General features: G+C 38.1%; 1 protein-coding gene across 1 annotated transcript; it reads left to right on the plus strand.

Moving 5' to 3' along the window:
* The first annotated feature begins 806 nt into the window (after nucleotides 1–806).
* Nucleotides 807–6,438, plus strand: LOC123889229 (ER membrane protein complex subunit 10). Its single transcript, XM_045938466.1, has 8 exons — nucleotides 807–1,289; nucleotides 1,786–1,848; nucleotides 1,958–2,053; nucleotides 2,562–2,609; nucleotides 4,105–4,176; nucleotides 4,802–4,860; nucleotides 5,774–5,864; nucleotides 5,979–6,438. The coding sequence occupies exons 1-8, from the start codon at nucleotides 981–983 to the stop codon at nucleotides 6,132–6,134; spliced, it is 894 nt and encodes a 297-aa protein (XP_045794422.1). The 5' UTR covers nucleotides 807–980; the 3' UTR covers nucleotides 6,135–6,438.
* Nucleotides 6,439–27,568: the final 21,130 nt, after the last annotated feature.

Below are 27,568 nucleotides of genomic sequence, written 5' to 3' on the forward strand. Positions count from 1 at the left end.
CCATTTTTTAGTTCTAATTTTTTTTTTCAAACTTTTTTTATTGTTACGCATGTCTTTTTATATTCATAAACTGTTGTGCTAATTTTTTTTGTATCACATTGTTATATTGTAAAGTTCATATAAATTTTTTTTGAATCAACGTTGTTATATTTTTTTATAGAAAATCAACATTGTTACTTACTTTGTACCTGCATCATATTAGTTAGTATTTATATGCACTATTATATTTTTTAAAATATCATTAACTTTGTTACGTTATAACTTATAATACAAGAGTTTTTTTTTTTTTTTTACAATATTAGTATTAGTACAAGATCTTTATACTTATAAATAAATATTATTTTTTTTTGTACAATATTAGTATCAGTACAAGATCTTTATACTTATAAATAAATATTACTTTTTTTTGTACAATATTAGTATCAGTACAAGGTTTTTTTTGTTAATAATTATCAAAAAATTCTTTTAAATATATTTATAGGTAATTTAAACTTATAAATATTATTTTTGGGTTAGATCAATCATAAAAATTGAGAAAATATTGTGGATATATAGGTTAATTCGCACCAAGTAGCTATAAAATTGTCAGACTACATGAAAATTATAAGGATAAAAAAGTAAATTAGTTTTAAAATCTCTCCCCTCCTCCTCTTGAACCAAACATATATCTAATTAAAATCCCTCACCCCCCTCCCCTTCCTTCTTTTGAACCAAACATATGTGTAAGTACAAATTTCACCTCCCCTCCCCTCACCTCCCTTCCCCTTCATTAAAATACCTCCCCTCCCCCTATGTTGAACCAAACATACCCTAAATAAAAGAAAAAAAAAAAGAAAAAAAAAAGTGAAGGAAGGAGTAGTATCGTGGTGGAGGAGGACTCATCGATCCCGATCGAAGCGTAAACAAGTCCATACTAATTTAAAACTGAATCATTATTACTGACAAACCAAACTCGGTTGCTCCGCCGCGCCGAGAAAACAATGACTCTATTCCGATCGATTTTGGCGGTTACTCTATTCCTCACTTTCTTCATCACTCTCTCACCAGCTTTCCAATCCGACGAGCTTCTCCTCGACGACGAAGAATTCGGTCTCGAAGGTGGACGCCCCCAATCCCGTCCATCACCTAACATCGCCACCACCACCACAACACCAACTCGTAAGAGGATTCCTGACTCTGCTTCCGATTCCAAGATCCAGTTCACACTCGAACACGCTTTCGGTGACTCTGATTTCTCCGAAGCCGGTAACTTCTCCGCTCGTCTCAAAACTTGGAGCCACGGCGCTCAGGTTCCTTCATCTTCCTCGTCCTTAATTTCTTTTTAAATCTGTATAATAATTCCTTGATTAGTTCTGTGTTAAATCGATTTTGAATATACTTTTATGCTAAATAAACCTGCAAATAATTTAGCAACTTATTGCGCCGAAATCGAATTTATTATTGAAATTATGGGTCTATTTGTTTGAGATTTAAAAAAAAAAATTGAAAAAAATTATTTTCAAGAAAATCAATTTTTTATAAGAAAATCTAAAGCTATTTGCTGTTTGTTTACAATCATTAAAATCAATTTTTTTTTTTTTTAAGATGGTGAGGGATGATGAATGATAAAAAAAAATGGATTTTGATAAAAGCTATTGAAAATAGATTCTCATTCTGATGAAAAAAATGATTTTTGAAAAAATCTGAAACAAACACCAGAAAGATAAAAAAAAATAGATTTTTTTGGTAAAAAATCTGAAGGCCCAATATGCTGCTGTACTGAGAAGCAATTTTGATATGTGACAGACACTGACGAAGCTGCGGTTTTCGCGAGATGCTTTTACTGCTGTTGAGAAGAATAAATTTCAAGTAATTAGTATTATTTTATTTTCCATTGACCTATTTTGTAATTTTATATTTGTTTGGTATGTTAGTTCTTAGAATTGGGTTAAGATTTGGCACTGTTTTATTATTACAGGAGCTGTTGAAAGGAGATGATTTCTATAGGATTAGACTTCCATCCAATGTTTTGAGTCCTCCCGGCAGGGAATATATCGTTTCTTCGGTGAAAGCTGTAAGTGTGAATTCTAATTAATCTATTGGTAGTAGTATGAATCAAAATGTTAAGGTTGTTTTTTCAATCAAATGTTGTGGTTGTGTCAATTGATTATTCATCTATGGTTTTATATTTGAATTTATGCTTGGGGATATGTAAAGATGCTTTTCGTTTCGCGGTCTGTTTGTTCCTTTTCCAGAATTCCTTTTGATGATATAAGATGTATGGTGGTGGTACTATCAAATGATATATATTAGTTTGTGATACTCGTCTAGTAATGCGGGGCATGGTTTGTTCTGCACTCATCACATGATATTAAATGATAATAATCCATTTCTTCTCTTTTATTTTTTCCCGGTTATCTTTCTATGAATGCCTTTCAGTAGCTTTAATACCAGGGATGGTGCTACTGTTTTTGTCACTATTTTGATAGTTGCAAGCTTGCAGCTCTTTTATTTGGTGTTGTGGTTACGGCTTAAACTGCTGTCTCCAATCAGAACTGACAGTTGTGCCTTTTTGAATCCAGAGATGTCTTGCAGGGGATGGTTTGGAAGAACACTTTGTAATACACACGGTAATTTACATTCATATATAATGAAATATGCTGTTTATACTGTATTTATGCTCTAATATTATATCTGCAAAAATAACTTCTTCATTCGGTTCAAATTTTGATACACGAAGGGACTTGCCATATATACTCGTGTCATTGGAAAACCAGTCTTATGAAAATGGGTAAAAATAATAGTTAATTATAGCTAGTTTTGTTTTTTAGGATAATTGACTTGTTTTTCTCCAGCTCTTTTGCAAATGATTTTTGGGATGTGTATTACATCTTTTGTTTGTGTTTATATATATATATATATATATATATATATAAAAAAACTAGATCAGACAACCGGTCGAGCTCAACGAAAAATCTATAGTCTTGTTTTATCAGGAAAAAACTATTGAGAGTAGGATATGTCATAATGGTGTCTCTTGAAGTTCTTCTCTTCAAACTATGTTTCCTGTTTTTAGTTTTCTTTAGTGCTTCCTTTAGGATTTACCTCAATTTCTTGGATTCAGCGATAAAAAACATAGTTTGACAGTTAATAAAGAAAAAAACAATGAAAAAAAACACAAGGGACCTTTTTACATATAAAAAAAAAATGAATGTCTTGGACCACAACTGGGTTTATTTTAAGCTCTTCAATAGCTGTAATTTTTTTGTATAGTTTGACAGTTTATTTTGGAAAAAAGTAAAGTAAACGGGTTTTAATAATCGGTTTTTGCCGGTAAAAAACGTATTCAAGGAATAAAAAATGAAAACTATTTAATGAAAATATACCATTTGATGCACTGGGAATTTAAAAAAACTTCACGTGTATGCTCATAATTTTCAATCTTTAAAGACACGCGGCAAAGCCCTACACACGTATTTTTTGTTGTTGATGTAAATAAATACACACTTATAATATAACAACAATAAAAATGAAAGTTCTTTTTTTTTTTGGTCAAGATAAAAATGAAAATTCTAACTCAAAAAATTCTCAAACAAATTAAAGGTTATTAGCCCACTCTAACATTAACTTGTAACTTGTTACAAGTTATAACTTGTTACAAGTTATTATGCAAGAATTGTTAGCATTTGTCTTTTCATAAAATAAAATGGCAACTTGGTAGGTACTATAAAACTCTTGCCTTACCGAGTCCACAGAAGAGATCGTCTGATCCCCATTACGAATCTACTGTACACGGTCTTACCTTGCCTTTCCAAGATGTTGATTCCACAACTTGAATACAAGATCACCTGGTCACAGTGACAACTCCCATCTTTAGCAATTGTGTTTTCAAATAAATGGAAGAGACCTAAGTGAACATGGATGCTTTGGAACTTGGAAGTTTTGCATGTAGTATAGAATATATCAATATGGAAACAGAACCGCACCTGGTTTATATAAGTTATAACTTTTCTTATGTATCTATCTATGCGTGCGTTTGTTTCTTTTTTTTTTTTTCTTTTTCTGTTGAGTTTTTTTAATCTTACCGAGACTCTCCGTCTCTCTCTTCCCTTTTGTCTGTTTCAGGAAGGTGTTAACATCTTGGCTGTCAATTACGGTGCTCCTGGGGCTTGCCCTTATCCCCGGCAACTGAAGCTTGTAAGTTATGCAATTATTTCTTGTTTGTTCACTGAAAAAGGCTCAACTTCAAAACTTTTCAACATTTATTGTTGTCATCTATATTCTTATCATCTCGACTCTTGACATCTTTCTTGTTTGCACAAGGCAATATTTAATAATACTATCTTTCCATAACATTTAAAAAATTATATAAACACAAAAATTATCCAATGTTTATATTAATATCTTCCACACATAGTCATTTGTTTGAGCATCTAGAATGTTTGCAGTATGTCAGCATCATGAAGGGTGATTTTACGATCTTGCATTCCTTGAGAGACAATGTGATTAGATCCATAAGTGGAACGTGGAGTGGAAGTTTAGACTGAAAACGGTTTACCTTGTTAACATATATTATGTACCCAATTCATGCTTTGTTTTAAAGAGTAAATTTGTGTGCAAGGAACCCTTCTATAAACTTGGTCTAACTGAGTATTCAATATGCATATTCTGGTTGTTTTGATTATCTGCAATGCTACTTCTTGTCCTTGTTCTTAAGAGTAACTAAGTATAGTTCATAACTTGTGCAAGCTTAAAAGTCGTTGTAAAGCCTGATTTTTTTTATTGTGAAGACTATTTCTTTACTTTTTTTTTTGGGTGTTAGCCTGCAAAGTGGTCTTTCAAGTCACACACTCTTTTGAAGAACACTGAACAGGCACCAAGGTATGTTCTATGATTGACATTTTCAGTCTTAATTGTAATTATTTTTGTTACTTTTTATTTATTATTTAGGTAAATTAAGAGTATTATAAGACATCATATTGACTAGTAGACATCAGAGGGACATCTAGTAGCACTAATCTTATGCCTCTTTGCTGATATATAATATAAAAAAAAGGAGTAACAAGAATAGCATACAAAGTGTTCCTAGCAAGGTTGCTTCGGGAGCAATAATTGGTTATGGATAAACTTTCTAAAATTTTGAATATTATTTGCCCTATAGAAAACACAAAATGTGTTTAGTGTTTTTTTTTTTCCTTCTGAAAATTCAAGTCCACATAATGCTGAATTTTCACATATTTATTATGGTTTGTATAAAGTCTGATTGGATGAAATTGCCAATGAATAAAGGGCCCTGTCTAGCTTTCACTATTCTGCACAATCATTTTCATTTAGAAGTTTAGGCTACATGGTTTATTTTAAATCTGATATAACCATCCATTTGACTTAGATGAAAATCTTGGTCGCGATACCCAAAGCTTGTTTAACTCAAACTGAAAATATTCTGGTTAGTAAGTGTGATGCATTGCTCTGGTTTTCACAGGGTATTGAAATAACCAGGATTCCACCAACAATCTTAATCTTACAATCATTTAGGACAAAGTTGGCAAACATAAGTTGCCGGCTACATTAAAAACGTTTATGCAGTGATTCATTAGAATGAATTGAGATTTAAGATGAGATTCATGTCCAAAATAGCTACACAATAGAGATTCATATTGATTGAGTTTAATTTTGTATTGAATCGAATTGCGACTTGCGTGTATTTTAAGATACCGATAATTACTATATCATTTTATGACATGTTTTTACTTGTGTACTTTATGTATTTTCTTAACAAATATTATTTGTTCAGGACGCCAATATTTACCGAAGAGGTGCTTGGCGGAGAGGGGATAGAAGGGGAACTTATAAAGCCACCAGAAAGATCCTTTTGGGCTAAATACGTGAGTATACAACATGCATGCTGCTGGTTTTGATCTTTAAGCCTTTCTTTTAATTGTTTAATTAAACTATATATACATACTAATTTTTCTATATGAAACCTTTCAAAATATCAGTGGATGTATGTGATTCCTCTAGGACTCATTGTAATGAATGCCGTTACCCAAGCGATGAATATGCCCGAGGAACAGGCTGGTGGGCAAGGTGGGGCACCACAGCAGCCAGGAACTGCAGTCCAGAGGGGAACAAATCCTGGTGTGCGTAGAAGATGATAGTTTGGTTTCGTCTACCAAAGAAAACATTATTTAGAGACATTGATAATGAATGAAGTTTTAGATTTTGACCTTTTATGTAACATTTCAAAATAATTTAGTTACGTGTATCAACTCTGTAATTGTGAACTTTGGAACAGTGAGGGTCAAGTTTTCCAGTTAGATTGAGTAATTAATGTCATTCAAGTTTTACCACGAAAATCGAGTTTGGTTTCCTCTTTGTTCTGGGGATATGTTAATTTGATGTGAAGAAATATTAAGTAGTTTTAGAATGTATGAAATTTTATAGATTTGGTTTATTAAATGATAGTCTTTTATCAAATTTAATGATAGTTTTAATTTTATAGTTGTGCTAGTTAACTTTATTACAGTATATTATACAAAAATTATGATAATAATTGAAGTTGTGTAAATCAATTTTGACACTTGGTATCAACTACGCACATACTCCCTCCGTCCCAAAAAGAATGACCCAGTTGACCGAAACACGCATGCCAATGCATAACTTTGGCGACTAATATCTTTAATTGTATAATAGTAAAAATTATAAAAAATTGATATTTTGAAAATACTCATCGAGACGAATCTAACAACATCTTATATGTTAATATTTATTTTTATTTATTAGTAGAAAAATATGGTCAAAACAATATATATGAATAGTGCATATATTCAAAATGGGTCATTCTTTTTGGGACGGAGGGAGTATATATTGTGGTTGAATATGATTAGCTGTTGCGTAGTAATTAATATTAAATCAATGGTTGAGATTAGTTGATGATTGTTGTCACTTGTGTCACTTGCTAAGCATATATTATTTGTAAAAAAATAAATATAAAAAGAAATAAAATAGAAATTCTAAATTACTTGTGTCACTTGATATTACTTGAAAAAAAATATCTATAAGATCTTAATTTTATATTATTTTGTGTCACTTGATATTACTTGTGTCACAATTTTAGAAATTACTTGTGTCACTTGATATTACTTGAAAAAAAATATCTATAAGATCTTATACTTGTGTCACTTGATATGGCTAAGCATATATTATTTTTTTTATTTCTAAATTGTGTCACTTGTGTCGCACCCCAAATTTTGACTTTCTTTTTCCAATGTTATATTATTTGTAATGCAATCTTTTTCAAATGTGTCTATTAGCTTGTGTGGTAATACCTATGGTTTATAAGTGCATGTGAGCACAATGTCACAAGTTTGAGTCTCACTTAAGTTTTTTTATTCAAAAAAATGTGTCACAAAAATTGTTTTTTTAAAATTATTATTTTTATTTTTTATTTTCGGTTTTTTATTATTATTATTGGAACAATAAAAAAAGTATAAGATCTTAATAAAAAAAATAATAAGAGCAGATCATGCAAAAAAATAAATATAAAAAGATCCCAAAATATAAAAAAAAAAAACAAAAACAAAAGTGTTCTGGGCCGAGCTTAGAAACTCGGAACACAAGTCAACGAGCTTGTGTAGTCGAGATGACCCCTAATCGCCGGACACACCATAAACGCTCGGGATACCAACAGCTACTTCTCTATCGCTTCTGTAACGTCAGACCACCGGAATGATGAGCATTAACTGCTCATCAAGGCTCCTTAGTCGTTTTCCGGCAGCCACTTGATGGCCATAAATGCCATCAAGGGCCTTGGCCCTGCGCTGGGAGGCTATATATACGTGAACACATTTCACTCCCAAGGTACGTATATTCTTAGCAAGAAAACCTTCACATACACAAACTGACTTGAGCGTCGGAGTGCCTGCAGGTACACAACCCCCCTCCGCTTCAACAGGGGCTTCACCATCATCAACGCCGGCACGGTCGCACACTTCTGATCAGACACGATCAGTGGCGCCGACTGTGGGGAAGATAGTTTCCCTGTTTATTCAAACCAAAAACTAAAAACCTCCTTCAAAAACAACCACTTCGCGATCAATGGCTGGCGTCAACAACCACCAAACCCCGGAGCACGTGGCGGAGAACAACGCTCAACCGATGGACTACGCGCCTTACCACCTGCAGGACGGCCAGTTCGTCTCCGTAACGGAAGATAGCCAAGGAGGGCAAAACATGCGCGATGAGCCCTACAATCCAGAAGAACCGCAGATCCCTGTGGCTAATCCGCCACAGGCGACTCCAACAATGACTATCTCCCCGGGTGTTCCCGTGCAGGACATTATGGGTGCGCTGGTCAATGCAATCAATCGCCAGTCGGATTTAATCCTGCAGCAGAACCAAATATTCGAGCAGCAGAACCAAAGGCTCGAATCCCAAAGCCGTCGAATCGACGCAATTGCTGAGTCAAGGGTGACGGTGCAAGCCCGTCGAGATCACCGTTCACCCACACGTGCGAGGAGCAGAACCTTCTCCAGGTCACGCTCACCACCTCGCAGAAGAAGCGAGAGGAGGATGAGTCCGAGGAGAAACGAGGAAATATCTCGAAACTCCACCCCACTGAGGAGGCACTCCCCTAGGAGGGACAATCCTCCTCGCCACCAAAGACACCGATCCCCGGAAGAAAGGGACAGCCACCAAGGCCCCCTCTCCCGTAGGATCCGGGAACTCCCTCTACCGGTCGGTCTCGAAAAACCACCGGCAATGGACACATCAAGAATTTAGAGGCTCTCCTCGAGTACAGAAATGTACGAGGCTCTATCAAGTGTAAGCTCTTTCCCACGACCCTGAGGAAAGGCGCTATGGCTTGGTATAAGAGCTTGGCGCCGGGATCCATAGATTCCTGGTCGGATCTCTGCGCCCGCTTCCGGGCCCATTTCACATCTTCGAGGCGCCATCCAAAAACGGAAGCGACACTCGAAGCCATCATTCAAGGCAAAACGGAGCCCCTTAGGTCCTATCTCGAGCGTTTCAACAAAGCGGCTGTCGAGGTAAAGGTCGAAGAGAGTATGAAACTGTACCTCCTCGACAGGGGACTTCGTCGGGACAGCGACTTTGCCAAAGCTGTCGGGATCGAAGAGCCAAAAACGTTGGATGCTTTCTTCGAAAAGGCAAAGAAATACATCGCCTACGAGGAAAAATAGAAGGCCATAGATTTGAGGAGGCCTAAAAGTCAGGAAAAACCCAGGAACCATGAGAAGGATGAAGCTGGAACCTCGCGAAGAGGTAACGAAAAAGGAAGGGAGGATAGGATCAAAGAGTCCAAACCTCCACGCGGAAAGTTCATAACATACACTCCACTAAATGCGCCCAGAGATCGCATTTTTGCAAAAGTCTCCGCTGCGGACTTCAAAAAGGCCGGGATCCACTTCCCAAGACAGCAGCCTATGAAGGCAAATACTGATAGGACAAAATTTTGTCGCTATCATAAAAGCCACGGACACGTCACCGAAGACTGCGTCCACCTGAAAGACGCCATCGAGATTCTGATACAGAAGGGCTACGCCCGAAAATATGTTGAGAACAACGAACAAGTACAACAACGGGAGCCTCAAGAGGTCGTCATGGCCATTGATGTCTCCGAGCAGGAAAATAACCGAGCCGTAGTCCCACAGGCTCTCGCCATTTCAGCACCAGAAATTCCCCTTCCCTCCCCATGGTCGGACGAAGAAGCACTCATGAGGCATTTCAACGCACATATGAATGGCTCATGGGAAAATTTCCCCAAAGCAATGGTAATAACAGGGGGAGGAATCAGCAAAGTCACCATCGGGTCAGTAAAAAGAAAGTTTGAAGAGCTGGAGAGCATTTGCTCGGTGAACCCCATCGCCGTCTCTAAGCCCGAGGAAGGCTCCAACCCACTGGCTTTCTACAAAGAAGAAGTTCCTGGAGGCTCGCCAAACTACCAAATACCACTGCTAGTAGGAGCTCGCATGGCGAACTTCGACGTCCACCGCATCCTCGTAGATCAGGGGAGCTCGTGCGACGTAATGTACTCAGGCCTCTTCAAAACACTACAGCTGTCGGAGAAGAACCTGATCCCATATGTAGGACCTGACCTCCAAGGGTTCAACGGGTCGACTACCAAACCTTGGGGATACGTGGACCTCATCGTCACCTTCGGCGAGGAAAAAACAATGAAATCCGTGAGGACACAATTCATGGTCGTCGACTGCCCCTCGCTGTACAACTGCATCATTGGCAGAACTACACTGGCGGAGCTGTATGCTGTGTCGTCCACTGTAACACCCTAACCCATACTACCCTTAAAAACGTAATTTTAAAAACTTTTCAACAAGTGTAAAGGCAGAGTGCCACGCGGTAATTAAAACACAAGCATACACACAGAGCGTCATGAAGTTTAACATGAAAAGCAACAGCGGATTCAATCAAACCAAGCATGCATATATATACATATATATATACATAAGCCATATTCATCCTTAAGGATGTCACTTATACAAGATCTAGCATAACAAAAGGTAACACCGATATACGATGAAATCCAAGCGTAATCCCCGACTCGATGTTACATTACCAGAGCATTTACTATTTACAACCTCTAGTCAAAAGCTAGTACTAAAAGGAGAGATCTATGCTAAGTCTCCTCACCAAAAGGTACTTCAACACCAAGCTAAAACAGCAGTCTAAACGTTGGCACAGTCCTCAGCCTGAATATCTGAACCCCCAAAGGTCCAGCAAATAACACAAAGCAGAGAGTTAGAAAACATAATCGCATATCATACGAGTATAAGAAAGGTCTTACACTTTCGAACTACATCATACATATTCTAACTCACGCCAAAACATCGCACTAAACAATTATCAATTAATAAGGTTCAACACAATTCAACCAGATAATGTCACATACCATTTATCAAATATATGCGCATTTACCCTAAGGTATCTAATGCCAATCAATTCACTGTCATGCCATCCCTAGACATAACTAAATGCATGTGGTACCAAGGTGTCTCACCAACGGTGGACCAAGAACAGTTTTATATCTTGCTGGATATGTCGGAACTTACCGAACCATCTTATCTCCCTTGGATAAGCCAACACAGTTTTATATCCTGTTGGATAGCAACTCCGGACTCATGGATTCATCTAATCCGATCCTCGGCTTCATTATGGACACATAATCCATTTTCGTTATTGGAACCCAAGTTTCCAATGTTCACATACAATCATGAATGCATGTATGTATACACATATCAACCATATGATATTCTCTAGCTCGAAGCTACTCTTTTATGAATGCGGGAACACAATCCTAACACATTCACTTAACATTACAATTTAATGCCAAAACATCACATTGCTCATTTTAAGCTACAACTTATTGCATACGCGTTTATCAATCATATAACGATTAACAATAAGCATTAACAGTATCAACATGTATCAACAATCATGTAAGGATACCCTTAAACCATGTTACAAGTGCCTAATCACACTTACAAACATCAACAAGAATTGCTGTCACAGAGGCCTTCGCTAAGCGAAGCCTCAGCGAGACATGGCGAATCTCACCAGGAAGTCACCTGCTCATGGCGAGCATTGGCGAGTTTCAGCGAACTATTCGCTGAGCGAAGGCTTAGCGAGCCTACGTGAACATCACCAGGAAGTCACCTGCTCATGGCGAGCATTGGCGAGCTTCGGCGAACATGTTCGCTACAGCGAACTCCTGGTCGCTTAGCGAACTATACCAGAAAAATATCTGTTCTTGAGTTTCAATAAGGCGGTTTAACATTGAATCAACTCAAAAATTCATTCAAACATGTTATAAATTCTTATAAACAGCTATTTCAAGCATATATGGTATCAAGGAACATTAATCATCCCTTCCAAACATCCAAATACCTCAAACAATCAAAATCATGCCAATTTCTTGGGTTTTAAGCAACTTTCATAAACTTTTTCAACATGATCCAAACACATGCATATTTTTCATGAAATCAAGCTAGTGATTAACACATACAAAGTGATGATGAAGAACATCACACTCACATACAAAAGCTTAATCAAAAGTCTAAAAGAAATTGAGTGGGAGAGTTCGGGAATGGAGACATAGACAATCTCCCCTCTCCTTGCCACTCAAGAATCATGAATTCTAATCTCTTACCTTAAGCAAAGATGATGATCCAAGCCTTTCCTCTCCTCTCTTGCTCGTGATTCTCCTAGCCAAAACCCTAGCTTAGCTTTGCTCTTGCTCTTGCTCTTACTCACTCAAAACTCAAAGAAATGAATTGTGATACTATTCATGTGTTTGACTTGCTACTTATACTACTTTCCATTGTCATGAACCAAGCCCAAATGACTTAGGCCCAATGCCTCTCACGCCCATTAAGCCCAAAACAATGGTTCTCGCGTCTAATAACTTACGCTCGGCTAAATAATTATTCGCCGCTCACTAAAATAATAAAAGCCAATTAATAAATAAAATAACATTTAATAAAATATACGAATACGAAAAATGGGTCGTTACAATCCTACCCCCCTTAAAAGAATTTCGCCCTCGAAATTACCTAGAAACAGATCGGGATAAGAATCTCTCATCTTGCTTTCTAGCTCCCACGTTGCATTCTCACCAGCCGGTCCTCCCCACACGACTTTCACGGATGCAATCTCTTTGTTTCTCAACCTCTTCACTTCTCTTCCTTCGATTCTCAAAGGCACAGTCTCGATGGTCAAGTCATCCCTCACTTGAACATCGTCCGATTCAATCACGTGTGTCGGATCAGACACATACTTGCGCAACTGTGATACATGGAAAACATCGTGCAAATTCGCCAATGATGGCGGTAATGCAATCCTATACGCAACTTTCCCAACTCGCTTCAAAATCTCAAACGGTCCAATAAACCTCGATGTCAACTTCCTTGACTTCAACGCACGTCCTACTCCAGTAGTCGATGTAACTCGTAGGAATACATGATCCCCCTCTTGGAATTCAATGTCCTTCCTCCTCTTATCATGATAACTCTTCTGTCGACTCTGAGACGCTTTCATCTTCTCACGAATCATCCGAATCTTCTCTGTTGTTTCTTGTACAATCTCTGGTCCAAGAATTGCACCTTCTCCAGTTTCATACCAACACAGAGGTGTCCTACACCTTCTCCCATACAAAGCCTCAAACGGTGCCATTCCGATACTAGAATGGTAACTGTTGTTGTATGTAAACTCTACCAACGGCAAACAAGAATCCCAATTCACGTTTTGCTCCAAAACACAAGCTCTCAACAGATCCTCTAAGGATTGTATCGTCCTCTCCGACTGACCATCTGTCTGAGGATGATAAGCTGAACTCAACCTTAACTTCGTTCCTAAAGCTTCTTGCAAGCTTTCCCAAAATCTGGAAGTAAATCTCGGATCTCTATCCGAAATAATACTTGTTGGAATACCATGTAGCTTCACAATCTGCTCCACATAAATCTCGGCCAACTTAGGCACTAAAGTACCTTTCCTGATAGCAATGAAGTGAGCACACTTCGTCAGACGATCTACCACTACCCAAATCACCTCGTTACCTTTCTTGGTCTTCGGTAAACCTCCCACAAAATCCATTGCAATGCTATCCCATTTCCATTCGGGTATGAACATTGGTTGCAACAAACCAAACGGCTTCTGATGTTCAATCTTCGATTTCTGACAAGTTAAGCAGGAATAAACAAATTCAGAAATTTGCCTCTTCATTCCCGGCCACCAAAATAACTTCCTCAAATCCTGATACATCTTGGTTACTCCAGGATGAATACTCAAACCACTTCTGTGACCTTCTTCCATGATCATTCTTTTCAATTCGGGTACATCCGGTACACAAACTCTTCCGTGAAATCTCATGACTCCACTTTCGTCAATCTTGATATTGGTCTCATTGCCTTCATTGATGAGTACCATCTTCTCCATCAATTTCTTATCCGATTTCTGACGTTCTTTAATATCTTCCAGAAAAGGATTCGTCAACCTTAACATTCCAAGCTTCACACTTGAAGAAGTAACCTCACACACAAGACTCAAGTCTCGGAATTCTTCAATCAACTCTAGCTCTCTCACCATCAATGATGACATATGCAAAGTTTTCCTACTTAATGCATCGGCCACCACATTGGCTTTTCCGGGGTGATAACTCAATTCAAAATCGTAGTCCTTTAAGAATTCGAGCCATCTTCGTTGCCTCATATTCAACTCCTTCTGGTCGAATAAGTATTTCAGACTCTTGTGATCACTAAACACTTCAAACCTCGATCCATACAAGTAGTGTCTCCACACTTTCAAAGCAAACACCACTGCGGCTAACTCCAAATCATGCGTTGGATAGTTCCTCTCGTGAACCTTCAGTTGCCTTGAAGCATATGCTACCACATTACCCCCTTGCATAAGCACTCCGCCAAGTCCTAACTTCGAAGCATCGCAATACACGACGAACGACTCTTTGGCATCAGGTAAAATCAACACGGGTGCAGTAGTCAATCTTCTCTTGAGCTCTTGGAAACTCTTCTCACAAATACCATCCCAAACAAACGCTTGATCCTTCCTCGTCAACTTGGTTAACGGTAAAGCCAACTTCGAAAAACCTTCGATGAATCTTCTATAATAACCGGCTAAACCAAGGAAACTTCTAATCTCTGAAACAGATTCCGGCGTTCCCCACTGTGACACAGCTTCAACCTTCGCAGGATCTACCGCGATTCCTTCACTTGAAATTATATGCCCTAGGAAACTCACCTCTTTCATCCAAAATTCACACTTCGACAACTTGGCATACAACTTCTTCTCCTTCAAGACTTGCAAAACAATCCTCAAGTGCTCTTCGTGCTCTTCCTCGGACTTTGAGTAAATCAAAATGTCGTCGATGAACACCACCACGAATCTATCCAAAAATGAATGGAAAATTCGGTTCATATACTCCATGAAAACTCCGGGTGCATTGGTCACACCAAACGGCATAACTGAATACTCGTAGTGCCCATACCTCGTCCTGAATGCAGTCTTAGGTATGTCTTCCGTCTTCACTCTAATCTGATGGTATCCAGATCTCAAATCGATCTTACTAAACACGCAAGCTCCAACTAGTTGATCCATCAAATCATCTATCCTCGGAAGTGGATATTTATTCTTGATCGTCACTTTGTTCAACTGACGATAGTCTATACATAATCTCATGCTTCCGTCTTTCTTCTTTACAAGCAATACCGGCGCTCCCCATGGCGAAACACTCGGTCGAACAAACCTCTTCTCAAGCAGCTCTTCAAGTTGCTTCTTCAACTCATTCAACTCTGACGCTGACATTCGATACGGCGCCATCGATATCGGGCTAGTTCCAGGTACTAGGTCGATAGAAAACTCTACCTCTCGCTTTGGAGGCACGTCTGATATATCATCCGGAAACACATCTGGGAATTCACAAACGATCGGTAACTCTTCTATCTTAACTCCTCCTTCGAGTTTCAATGATGCAAACATCATGAACATCTCGGCATGTTCTTTCAACGATTCCGATACTTCCTTCCCGCTCATCAATTGCAAGTTCTCCTCCGGCTTCGGAAAAACAACGGCCTTCTCACGACAGTTGATATGAATTCGGTTGAAGATTAACCAATTCATACCAAAAATTACATCCATACCACTAAGTGGAATACACACTAAATCCATACCAAAGTGCCTACCAAAAATGGTTACGGGGCAGTTACGACATACTTGTCGGGTAATCACTAAACCATTAGCAGGAGTTTCTATCTCCATCCTACCCGTCATATCCGTTAAAGGAATACTAAGACGCTTCGCACAATCCAAAGAAATAAAAGAATGCGTCGCTCCCGTATCTATAATCGCAATTAAAGGAGTGTCATAGATGAAACACGTACCTCTAATGAGATTGTCCTCAAGGCTAGCATCCTCTCCACTCAAAGCAAACACCTTGCCCATCACCTTCTTGGGCTTCTTACAAGTCGGACTCTTGTGGCCTTCTTCACCACAATTGAAACACACCACTTTTACTCTGCAAGCCTCGGTCTTGTGGCCCAGCTTTCCACAATTCTTACACCTATCTCCCTTCTTCGGGCAATCATAAGACATATGACCCCGTTCTCCACAGTTGTAACAATTCCCATTCACCGGCTTCTTACCACCACTTGTATTCCCTTTACCGCGGTTGTCATAAGGTTTTCCGCGCTCTTGTCCTTTCCCTTTTCGGTCGTTCACAGCTTTGTAGTAGTTCACCTTTGCCCTACCATCTTCATCACAGATCCTACTCTTGTTCACAAGGGTCGCAAAATCCCTTATCTGTGAAAATCCAATCATATGCTTAATGTCTGGACGTAGACCACTTTCAAACTTCACGCACTTGTCGTTCTCCGCTTCCAAAGTGTTGTAATGCGGACTAAACGCACACAAAGTCTCAAACTTGACGGCATAGTCAGCTACCGTCATATTTCCCTGTTTCAACTCCATGAATTCCACCACCTTCTTATTCTTCACATCAACAGGAAAATACTTAACCAAAAATTCTCTTTTAAACATTGCCCATGGTATAGCCATACCACCGGGTCCTAGCCTCAACTTGGCGTTCTTCCACCGCACGTTCGCTTCCTCACGCAACACATATGTCCCAAGGGTTGTCTTCCCTTCCTCGGAACAATCCATTGCTTCAAAAATTATTTCAAGTTCCTCCAGCCACTTGTGAGCTCCATCCGGGTTGTAACCTCCGGTAAATGTTGGCGGTTTCTGCTTCATGAACCTTTCCAACCTCATCTCTACCTCTCTTCCAGGTTGATGATCTCTAACCACTATGTTGGTGAGTGCGGCCAAAGCTTCCGCAATCTGGGCATTCGTTCTCGCAGCAGCCATGATTCCTGAACGAATCACAACTAGACGTTAGAAAGTACTAACAGTGTTCCCTACACATGCTCATACGGGGAAAAGAAAAGTCCTAATTGGTTCACACGAACCGACCTGCTCTGATACCACTATTGTAACACCCTAACCCATACTACCCTTAAAAACGTAATTTTAAAAACTTTTCAACAAGTGTAAAGGCAGAGTGCCACGCGGTAATTAAAACACAAGCATACACACAGAGCGTCATGAAGTTTAACATGAAAAGCAACAGCGGATTCAATCAAACCAAGCATGCATATATATACATATATATATACATAAGCCATATTCATCCCTAAGGATGTCACTTATACAAGATCTAGCATAACAAAAGGTAACACCGATATACGATGAAATCCAAGCGTAATCCCCGACTCGATGTTACATTACCAGAGCATTTACTATTTACAACCTCTAGTCAAAAGCTAGTACTAAAAGGAGAGATCTATGCTAAGTCTCCTCACCAAAAGGTACTTCAACACCAAGCTAAAACAGCAGTCTAAACGTTGGCACAGTCCTCAGCCTGAATATCTGAACCCCCAAAGGTCCAGCAAATAACACAAAGCAGAGAGTTAGAAAACATAATCGCATATCATACGAGTATAAGAAAGGTCTTACACTTTCGAACTACATCATACATATTCTAACTCACGCCAAAACATCGCACTAAACAATTATCAATTAATAAGGTTCAACACAATTCAACCAGATAATGTCACATACCATTTATCAAATATATGCGCATTTACCCTAAGGTATCTAATGCCAATCAATTCACTGTCATGCCATCCCTAGACATAACTAAATGCATGTGGTACCAAGGTGTCTCACCAACGGTGGACCAAGAACAGTTTTATATCTTGCTGGATATGTCGGAACTTACCGAACCATCTTATCTCCCTTGGATAAGCCAACACAGTTTTATATCCTGTTGGATAGCAACTCCGGACTCATGGATTCATCTAATCCGATCCTCGGCTTCATTATGGACACATAATCCATTTTCGTTATTGGAACCCAAGTTTCCAATGTTCACATACAATCATGAATGCATGTATGTATACACATATCAACCATATGATATTCTCTAGCTCGAAGCTACTCTTTTATGAATGCGGGAACACAATCCTAACACATTCACTTAACATTACAATTTAATGCCAAAACATCACATTGCTCATTTTAAGCTACAACTTATTGCATACGCGTTTATCAATCATATAACGATTAACAATAAGCATTAACAGTATCAACATGTATCAACAATCATGTAAGGATACCCTTAAACCATGTTACAAGTGCCTAATCACACTTACAAACATCAACAAGAATTGCTGTCACAGAGGCCTTCGCTAAGCGAAGCCTCAGCGAGACATGGCGAATCTCACCAGGAAGTCACCTGCTCATGGCGAGCATTGGCGAGCTTCAGCGAACTATTCGCTGAGCGAAGGCTTAGCGAGCCTACGCGAACATCACCAGGAAGTCACCTGCTCATGGCGAGCATTGGCGAGCTTCGGCGAACATGTTCGCTACAGCGAACTCCTGGTCGCTTAGCGAACTATACCAGAAAAATATCTGTTCTTGAGTTTCAATAAGGCGGTTTAACATTGAATCAACTCAAAAATTCATTCAAACATGTTATAAATTCTTATAAACAGCTATTTCAAGCATATATGGTATCAAGGAACATTAATCATCCCTTCCAAACATCCAAATACCTCAAACAATCAAAATCATGCCAATTTCTTGGGTTTTAAGCAACTTTCATAAACTTTTTCAACATGATCCAAACACATGCATATTTTTCATGAAATCAAGCTAGTGATTAACACATACAAAGTGATGATGAAGAACATCACACTCACATACAAAAGCTTAATCAAAAGTCTAAAAGAAATTGAGTGGGAGAGTTCGGTAATGGAGACATAGACAATCTCCCCTCTCCTTGCCACTCAAGAATCATGAATTCTAATCTCTTACCTTAAGCAAAGATGATGATCCAAGCCTTTCCTCTCCTCTCTTGCTCGTGATTCTCCTAGCCAAAACCCTAGCTTAGCTTTGCTCTTGCTCTTACTCACTCAAAACTCAAAGAAATGAATTGTGATACTATTCATGTGTTTGACTTGCTACTTATACTACTTTCCATTGTCATGAACCAAGCCCAAATGGCTTAGGCCCAATGCCTCTCACGCCCATTAAGCCCAAAACAATGGTTCTCGCGTCTAATAACTTACGCTCGGCTAAATAATTATTCGCCGCTCACTAAAATAATAAAAGCCAATTAATAAATAAAATAACATTTAATAAAATATACGAATACGAAAAATGGGTCGTTACATCCACCATCCATCTGAAGCTGAAATACTACACCCAAGATGATCAGGTCGCAACCATCAACGGGGATATAGCTGCTGCTAGAAGATGTTTTGAAGCTGCGGCGAAAAATCTGAGCACCGTGGTGACCCCCAAGAAATCAGAACCAAAGAAAAATCCGGGGGTAAACACTATTGGAACTTCTGTCGACATCGATGCTCGACTAACAAAAAAGGAGCATCATGAAGATAAACAGAAGGACCTCCCCGTTGCTGAAAAGAAAATCTACCGTCCAATTCCGGACGAAGATTTCGAGCTGGTGCCATTGGGCGAAGATCCCCTCAAAGGAATCAAGATTGGAACTGGACTCCCCGACTTGGTCAAAAAGCAACTGATCGCCTGCCTGAGGGACAACGCTGAACTGTTCGCCTGGAGCGCTGTAGATATGCCCGGAATCGACCCTGAGGTCGCTTGTCATCAATTGACTTTAGATCCTAGGGCTAGTGCCGTTGTTCAGCGGCGTAGGAAGCAGTCTCCCGAGAAAGCGGAGGCTGCTGAAAAAGCTGTAAAAGACCTCCTCGAGGCAAATTTCATTTCGGAAGCCAGGTACACCACCTGGCTATCCAATGTTGTACTTGTTAAGAAATCGAATGGAAAATGGCGCATGTGTGTTGATTATACCGATCTTAATAGGTCTTGCCCTAAAGACGCTTACCCTTTATCTAACATAGACAAATTAGTAGATAATTCATCAGAATTTAAATTACTATCGATTATGGACGCGTACTCGGGTTATAATCAAATAAAAATGGCTGAAATCGATAAAAAGAAAACAGCGTTTATGACCGAATCCGGTAATTATTATTACAACGTAATGCCTTTCGGGCTTAAAAACGCAGGCGCCACATACCAAAGGATGATGAACAAAGTCTTCAATAATGAAATCGGAGACATGCTCGAAGTGTACATGGATGATATGATCATCAAATCCGAAGAGGAAGTCGATCATTAAGCCCATTTGAAATGAGTGTTTGACCAAGCGAGAAAGTTTAACATGAGATTCAATCCCGAAAAATACACGTTCGGTGTAAAATGTAACACCCAAACCCATTATTTATATATTTCTACCTTTAGTAAAATCTTTTTCAAAATACGCAACGGAAAATCACATTTAATTTATTGAATATCGGTTCGAGTATTACACTCCTCTATCAAAATAATACTAATGTAATTAATTAGTAAAAATAGTGTTTATACAAATCTTTGAATCAAATAATGTATTTATTGATTATACAAAACAACCTAGACAATAGACTTTATATACAATATAAAACCCTTTCCCGTGTCACAATCAGAGCAGAGCTTCACCGACGACTCGACATCGAATATCACAAAACCTGTAAATCTGGACCCCCAACGGTCCAGCACATAACACATAAAAGAGAGTTAGATAACATACTCAAAATATACAAGTGTAAGTAAATGGTACTTAAACACTCCTTCATAAAAACATGCATAATCATACATTATACATATACATCACCATCATTCATGCATATTCATATATCATGCATATACTTCATTTATCACCTAATCAATCATCCACAAAATACACCAAACATATAGTTTCACGTCGTCTCGGACAATACCAAAACATCAACAAATACATTGTTCAGATTATGGTCATGACGGACCCTGCGTTGTTCATTTTATAGTCATGACGGACTCTGTTCCTCACATACGGATTAACAATCAACATTTACCAAGTATGTGTCAAACATCATTTATTATAAAATGCACACATAATCCCTAATGCAATCTAATGCTTCACATTCATGTTATGTCCTCTAGACACCTCTAATGCATGTGGTACCATCGTCTTTATCAGAGTATTTCACCTCCGATATCCTTCTTTATCAAACAAATACAGTTCGATATCCTTCTTTATTGGACAAGCCAATATCCCTAAATATTCATGATGCATGCACTCAAAACTCATGAATATATTCATCAACAATTATGGCATATAGCCCATCAACAATAACGTGGAACACTATCCAACGTTCGTCTTTATTAAGATAATCAATACCTTAATATCCGTCTTTATCGAATAACATAATTCGATATACTTCTTTATTAAGTTGATTAACACCTTAATATACTTCTTTGACATTTAAATAAACATCATCATAATCATAATCATAATCAACAACAATTCATCAACAAGCAATCAATCATGGTTACAAACACTTAATTGCATGCTAGGATACCCCAAATCCATGTTACAAGTGCCTAATTGCACTTAAAACAACTATCAAAAAGTTGCTGTCACAGTGCTGTTCGCTAAGCGAAGGCTTAGCGAAGGCTTAACGAAGCTGTTCGCTAAGCGAAGGCTTAGCGAAGCTCACCAGAGGATCACCTGCTCGTGGCGAAGCTGTAGCGAAGCTGTGGCGAGCTGTTCGCCACACTTTCGCTAAGCGAAGGCCTAGCGAGTGCCTCCTGTCAGGACAGTTCAAAACCTGCGTTTTCCACACCAATTCACCCAAAAATCCCATTTTTCATGTTATAAACCCCAAATAAGTTTATATTCAAGCACAACAAGCATATCTAAACACAAAAGGACGGTTCATTTCACCTATCTACCATTTTTACTACGAAAAAGTAGAGATTTATCACTTTTACTCAAAACACTCAAGAAACACAAAGTTCTTGAATTTAATCTTTCATAAACTCGTTTTTAACCATTAGATTCGTTCATACATCATGATAAGAGCATGTTAAACATGTTATGAACCTTAGAATTGATTTCCATTAAGAAAATCCATTCACAACTAAAACGAAAATGGGGTGGAGGAAGTTCGGGTGAGGAGAAATCGACATTCTCCCCTTCCTCGAGTCACCCACGAATATGAAATCTACTCTCTTACCTGGATTCGAAGAAAACACGACGAAGCTCTTGAATCCCTAGCTCTCCCCTTGCCCTAGCTCCTCAAGCTCTCTCTTCTCCTCTCAAGAACACAAAAGAAACATGAGAAATGAATTCTCCTCCTCACTATGCCCTTATGGGCGCCCCTCACACACACAAGGCCCGTTGGGCCTCAAGCCCAATTGGCTTGGCCCAATAGCGCGTTAACTCACTCTACTCGCGCGTTAACTAAAACTCTCGATAAATAACATAAAGTTACTATCTTACTTAAAACCACGTCACCAAATAATTAAACACTTAAATAGTGAATAATAAATTCGGGTCGTTACAACTCTCCCTCACTTAAAAGATTTTCGCCCTCAAAAATTACGCGACTAAAACAACTCCGGATAACTCCTTTATCCGACTCTCCAACAAAACGCTCAAAACGTTACACATTACTAAGTTTGACAAAATTAGTTTATCCCATCCAACACAATTTTTGTCCATTTATCAACAAGAGATCAAGGACGGCCAATTCCTCAATTTGTCGATAAATATTCAACAATCATGATATCGGCACAAACCATTCTTATCAAACCGCTAAAACGTCAACTTCGCACGAAACATCCATAGACTCACATTCTACGACCTCACAACGTTACCCCCAAAATAGGTACAACCAATCGAACTCTCCGAAAGATACTTCCGTGGAATACTTCCACAACTCCATAATTCTTTGATTCCCTCATGAATCACTTAACTGTGCTACACCACTTATTCATATTCGAATCTTATTCCAACTTATCACTTGATAAATCAATTCCAACAATCACTTGATGACCAACATTCTCAATCTTCCTCGACACATCCTAGAAATTATCGTTTCTAACCGTCAAATTCATTTTCTCACATAACCCTAGTCATTGAGTCAAATCCCAATACGACTACTCCGTTCCCGAGTAATCTCTCATCCAACCTTTGCATTCCTTAACGCAAACATTCCCAATACCACTTCTCCTTAATCCCTTAGCAATTTGCTATTTCAAAATTAGGCTACCGCCTAAAATTGGTTCCCCAAACAATCATAACCTCTATCTCGTTGATTCCAAACGACATCTTCAATTCGCCCATAATCCATCTATCGATGTTCCTCATCATCTTGCATTGCAACAAGCATAATCTTCTCCGTTTATTCACTCATCGAATTCTTATTCACTTACGACCTCTACCAATCATCATCTCTCTTTGGATAGCTATCTTTAAACTCCTCCTTAGTACATTTGATACCAAAATCAAACTCTTGAATTTAATCTACAAAGCTCCAAATATTCGCCATACGATCTAATTCTATCCATTGAATTCTAATCAACTTTTGTCTTAGTACTCTTACTAATGACTCCTTGTCTACTCCCAATTTGACATTTCTCGAAAATTTCTAAAAATTCTCATCCAAAATACATCTTAAGTTTATACACCAAATCACTACCGTTCCATCATCCATGATGAAACAATTTAAAATCCTTTACTCCATTATCACCAATTATGACCATACTACACCAACATCCACGATGCATCTAACAACACTAGTCTCCACTGACTTTCCTATTCCACAAATCCAAATTCCTTAGCAAATACTTACTCACTTTTATCTTTTGGGCATTACAAAATGCCCTCCGACACTTACTTTAGGCATCGCCTTCAACTCCTTACTATAAGTGCTAAAACACGACATCTACTCACATGTGCGATAATCCTTTTCGCAAATTCTCACTTAACACAAGTCACTTCCAACATGACCTCATATACTCATTCTTCTCACGTCCCTCAACGGCTAACTTCCTTATTCTTCATCATTCAAAAATGATACCTCTCATTTAGCTTCGTCTCAACCTCTAAGACTCTACGTCCTCGTTCAACATGTGACACAATTTGTCCGGTCATTATCCAAATCCAATCACTCTTTCTTCGACAAGCCTCTCACAAAATCTTTCGAATTGTTATCCTACTTCCATCTTCGAATAAACTCGACTACCCATACAATCCTTACTTCCAACGATTCAACAAACATACCAATCCTATTATGATATTTCTCAATTCCATTCTCGTCTACTTTAAAGCCTACTTCCCTTCATCGATTAATGAACACCGACGGTTCACTAATCTTCACATCTCTTATGAAAATTACTTCACACACTAGACTTAGAACTCCAAATTGTTCAACCAATTCAACCTACTACCAAATGCACGACTCACATAAAGCTTCTTACTCAAGAATCCGGTACAACATCCGATCCACTTGGATGACAACTTACTTCAAAATCATCACCTCCTCAAGAATCTTAATCACTCCCTCTTCTTCATATTCGACTCATTTCGATCAAACAGATACTTCAACTTTGGTCCACAAAACACGCCTCCATACTTTTAGTGCAACACACGATCTCCAATCATTCTGAATACTCTTCATCTGACTTAACCAATCTCACTAACGCCCCACGGCGAAACACTTGGTCTGACAACTTCCCTTCTAGTAGTTTCTCACAACTTGTTGTTCCCATTCATTCCACTTCGAACAACGTCGCCAATTCCTGAATATTCCGCTTCAAGAACATCTCTACTCATCTCATCTTCTCACGTTCGAAACATCTCGGAGGGATATAGCCTTCTCCCCCACTTATCTCAAGCTCACTCGTACTCTTCCACTAGAACTTCCGGTGCTCACACCTAACGGTTCTATCGTCTCTAAACATATTCTTCCCAAAAGAAGAAACTAGTATCGACATCGTTTACACGCATGTCATATACAGGGGCAAAACCCAACCCACGATACCTAAACACTAACACAAATTCATGCAAGCATTCAAGTAACCTATACTTCTCTCACTTCTCAAAGTTAGGAAATCAAAACAACACAAGAAAAATGAACATTGCATAGCAATAATTCATATTCACATTTATTCTAGTCCTAGCAAACACAAGAAGACAAGAATCTCACATCTAATCAACTTAGGACAAGACATCAACAAAATAAAATTCTTGTCTAGCTCCCTCGCTTAGCAAACGCTAGCGAGCTCCCGGCGAGACAAGTCAAAACATTCACAGGACTTAGCAAGACTTAGCGAGACTCAGCGAGGTTCATTCTTCGCCTAGCGAGCACATCCAAAAATCTGGGTGCTCTGCTACGGTTTTGAACTTACGCTCACTAAACTCTCGTTTTCTCGACTCACTAATCCACAAAATCCAAAACATCAAGCATATAACATCATTATAGACTTGAAGGTACAATTAAAATCACGCATCAACAAACACAACATAGAATTATGAGATCTTTATATTTTTTTTTTTACTCATAAAACGCATAGCAATTCAAATGCCTAGTAATCATCTAGCACATGTTATAAACAAACATATAACAAACACATACCAGGACACATTAATATCCTACTCTTCTCACAATTTTGAAAATTTAATTTTCACTTACCCAAAAGAAAATAACCCTGTATTTTCACCAAAATCTTCAAGAAATAATATTAGTTTTTAAAATTATTTCAAATCATTACCACATGCAGTTTTATATCATGTCGGATCGTCACATGCAGTTTTATATCATGTCGGATCATCAACAATTAGCAAATAAGCGTCAACCAACCAAGTTTAAACTACACAAAGGTTAAACACTAAGCATATACAACTATTATAAACATAGAAGTATAATACTCACACATCTACTCACAAGAAGAATGGATAATCTAATTCAATTCACATCACTCATAGTCCCTAAACGAACAACATGAATGATTTCACAAAACAAACACAACAAAATTGTTAGACAAACACGACTGACACACAATACTCACTTGGTCTGACTGCACAGACCTGCTCTGATCGACACATAACCCACACAGTCCGAAGACAACGGGGCTCTGATACCAATTGTAACACCCAAACCCATTATTTATATATTTCTACCTTTAGTAAAATCTTTTTCAAAATACGCAACGGAAAATCACATTTAATTTATTGAATATCGGTTCGAGTATTACACTCCTCTATCAAAATAATACTAATGTAATTAATTAGTAAAAATAGTGTTTATACAAATCTTTGAATCAAATAATGTATTTATTGATTATACAAAACAACCTAGACAATAGACTTTATATACAATATAAAACCCTTTCCCGTGTCACAATCAGAGCAGAGCTTCACCGACGACTCGACATCGAATATCACAAAACCTGTAAATCTGGACCCCCAACGGTCCATCACATAACACATAAAAGAGAGTTAGATAACATACTCAAAATATACAAGTGTAAGTAAATGGTACTTAAACACTCCTTCATAAAAACATGCATAATCATACATTATACATATACATCACCATCATTCATGCATATTCATATATCATGCATATACTTCATTTATCACCTAATCAATCATCCACAAAATACACCAAACATATAGTTTCACGTCGTCTCGGACAATACCAAAACATCAACAAATACATTGTTCAGATTATGGTCATGACGGACCCTGCGTTGTTCATTTTATAGTCATGACGGACTCTGTTCCTCACATACGGATTAACAATCAACATTTACCAAGTATGTGTCAAACTTCATTTATTATAAAATGCACACATAATCCCTAATGCAATCTAATGCTTCACATTCATGTTATGTCCTCTAGACACCTCTAATGCATGTGGTACCATCGTCTTTATCAGAGTATTTCACCTCCAATATCCTTCTTTATCAAACAAATACAGTTCGATATCCTTCTTTATTGGACAAGCCAATATCCCTAAATATTCATGATGCATGCACTCAAAACTCATGAATATATTCATCAACAATTATGGCATATAGCCCATCAACAATAACGTGGAACACTATCCAACGTTCGTCTTTATTAAGATAATCAATACCTTAATATCCGTCTTTATCGAATAACATAATTCGATATACTTCTTTATTAAGTTGATTAACACCTTAATATACTGTTGGAACAAAATTGATTTAAAAATGTTTGCCCCTAAATCTATAAAGGTTTTGATGATAACAAAGTATTAATTAACAATTGGAAGGACTAAAAATTTATTTTAAAGTGCGCAGATATAAGCATCATACAAGCTCTGAGTGAAGTTCAGAGGATGTGAATTCAGAAGTTCACAGACGCTCAGAAGATGTTGGACTTCAGAAGTTACAACATTCAGAGGATGAAGTCTTCAGAACTTCTTGAGTGACTAAAGCGTCATCAACCTCTGAAGATCTTTTTGATATCTGTGAAGATTCTCTTTGCAAGTCAACTCTTCTATCAATGAAGAAAAGGACCTTTCAAGCCTGATCAGTTCAGCTACCCTCTGTTTGTCTGTCCTAACTTGAGAACGTGGGTCTTCAGTTTTGTTAGCTGAATAAGGAAAGTCTT

Source organism: Trifolium pratense, linkage group LG6 (genome assembly GCF_020283565.1).
Source record: "Trifolium pratense cultivar HEN17-A07 linkage group LG6, ARS_RC_1.1, whole genome shotgun sequence".
NCBI classification, from domain to species: domain Eukaryota; kingdom Viridiplantae; phylum Streptophyta; class Magnoliopsida; order Fabales; family Fabaceae; genus Trifolium; species Trifolium pratense.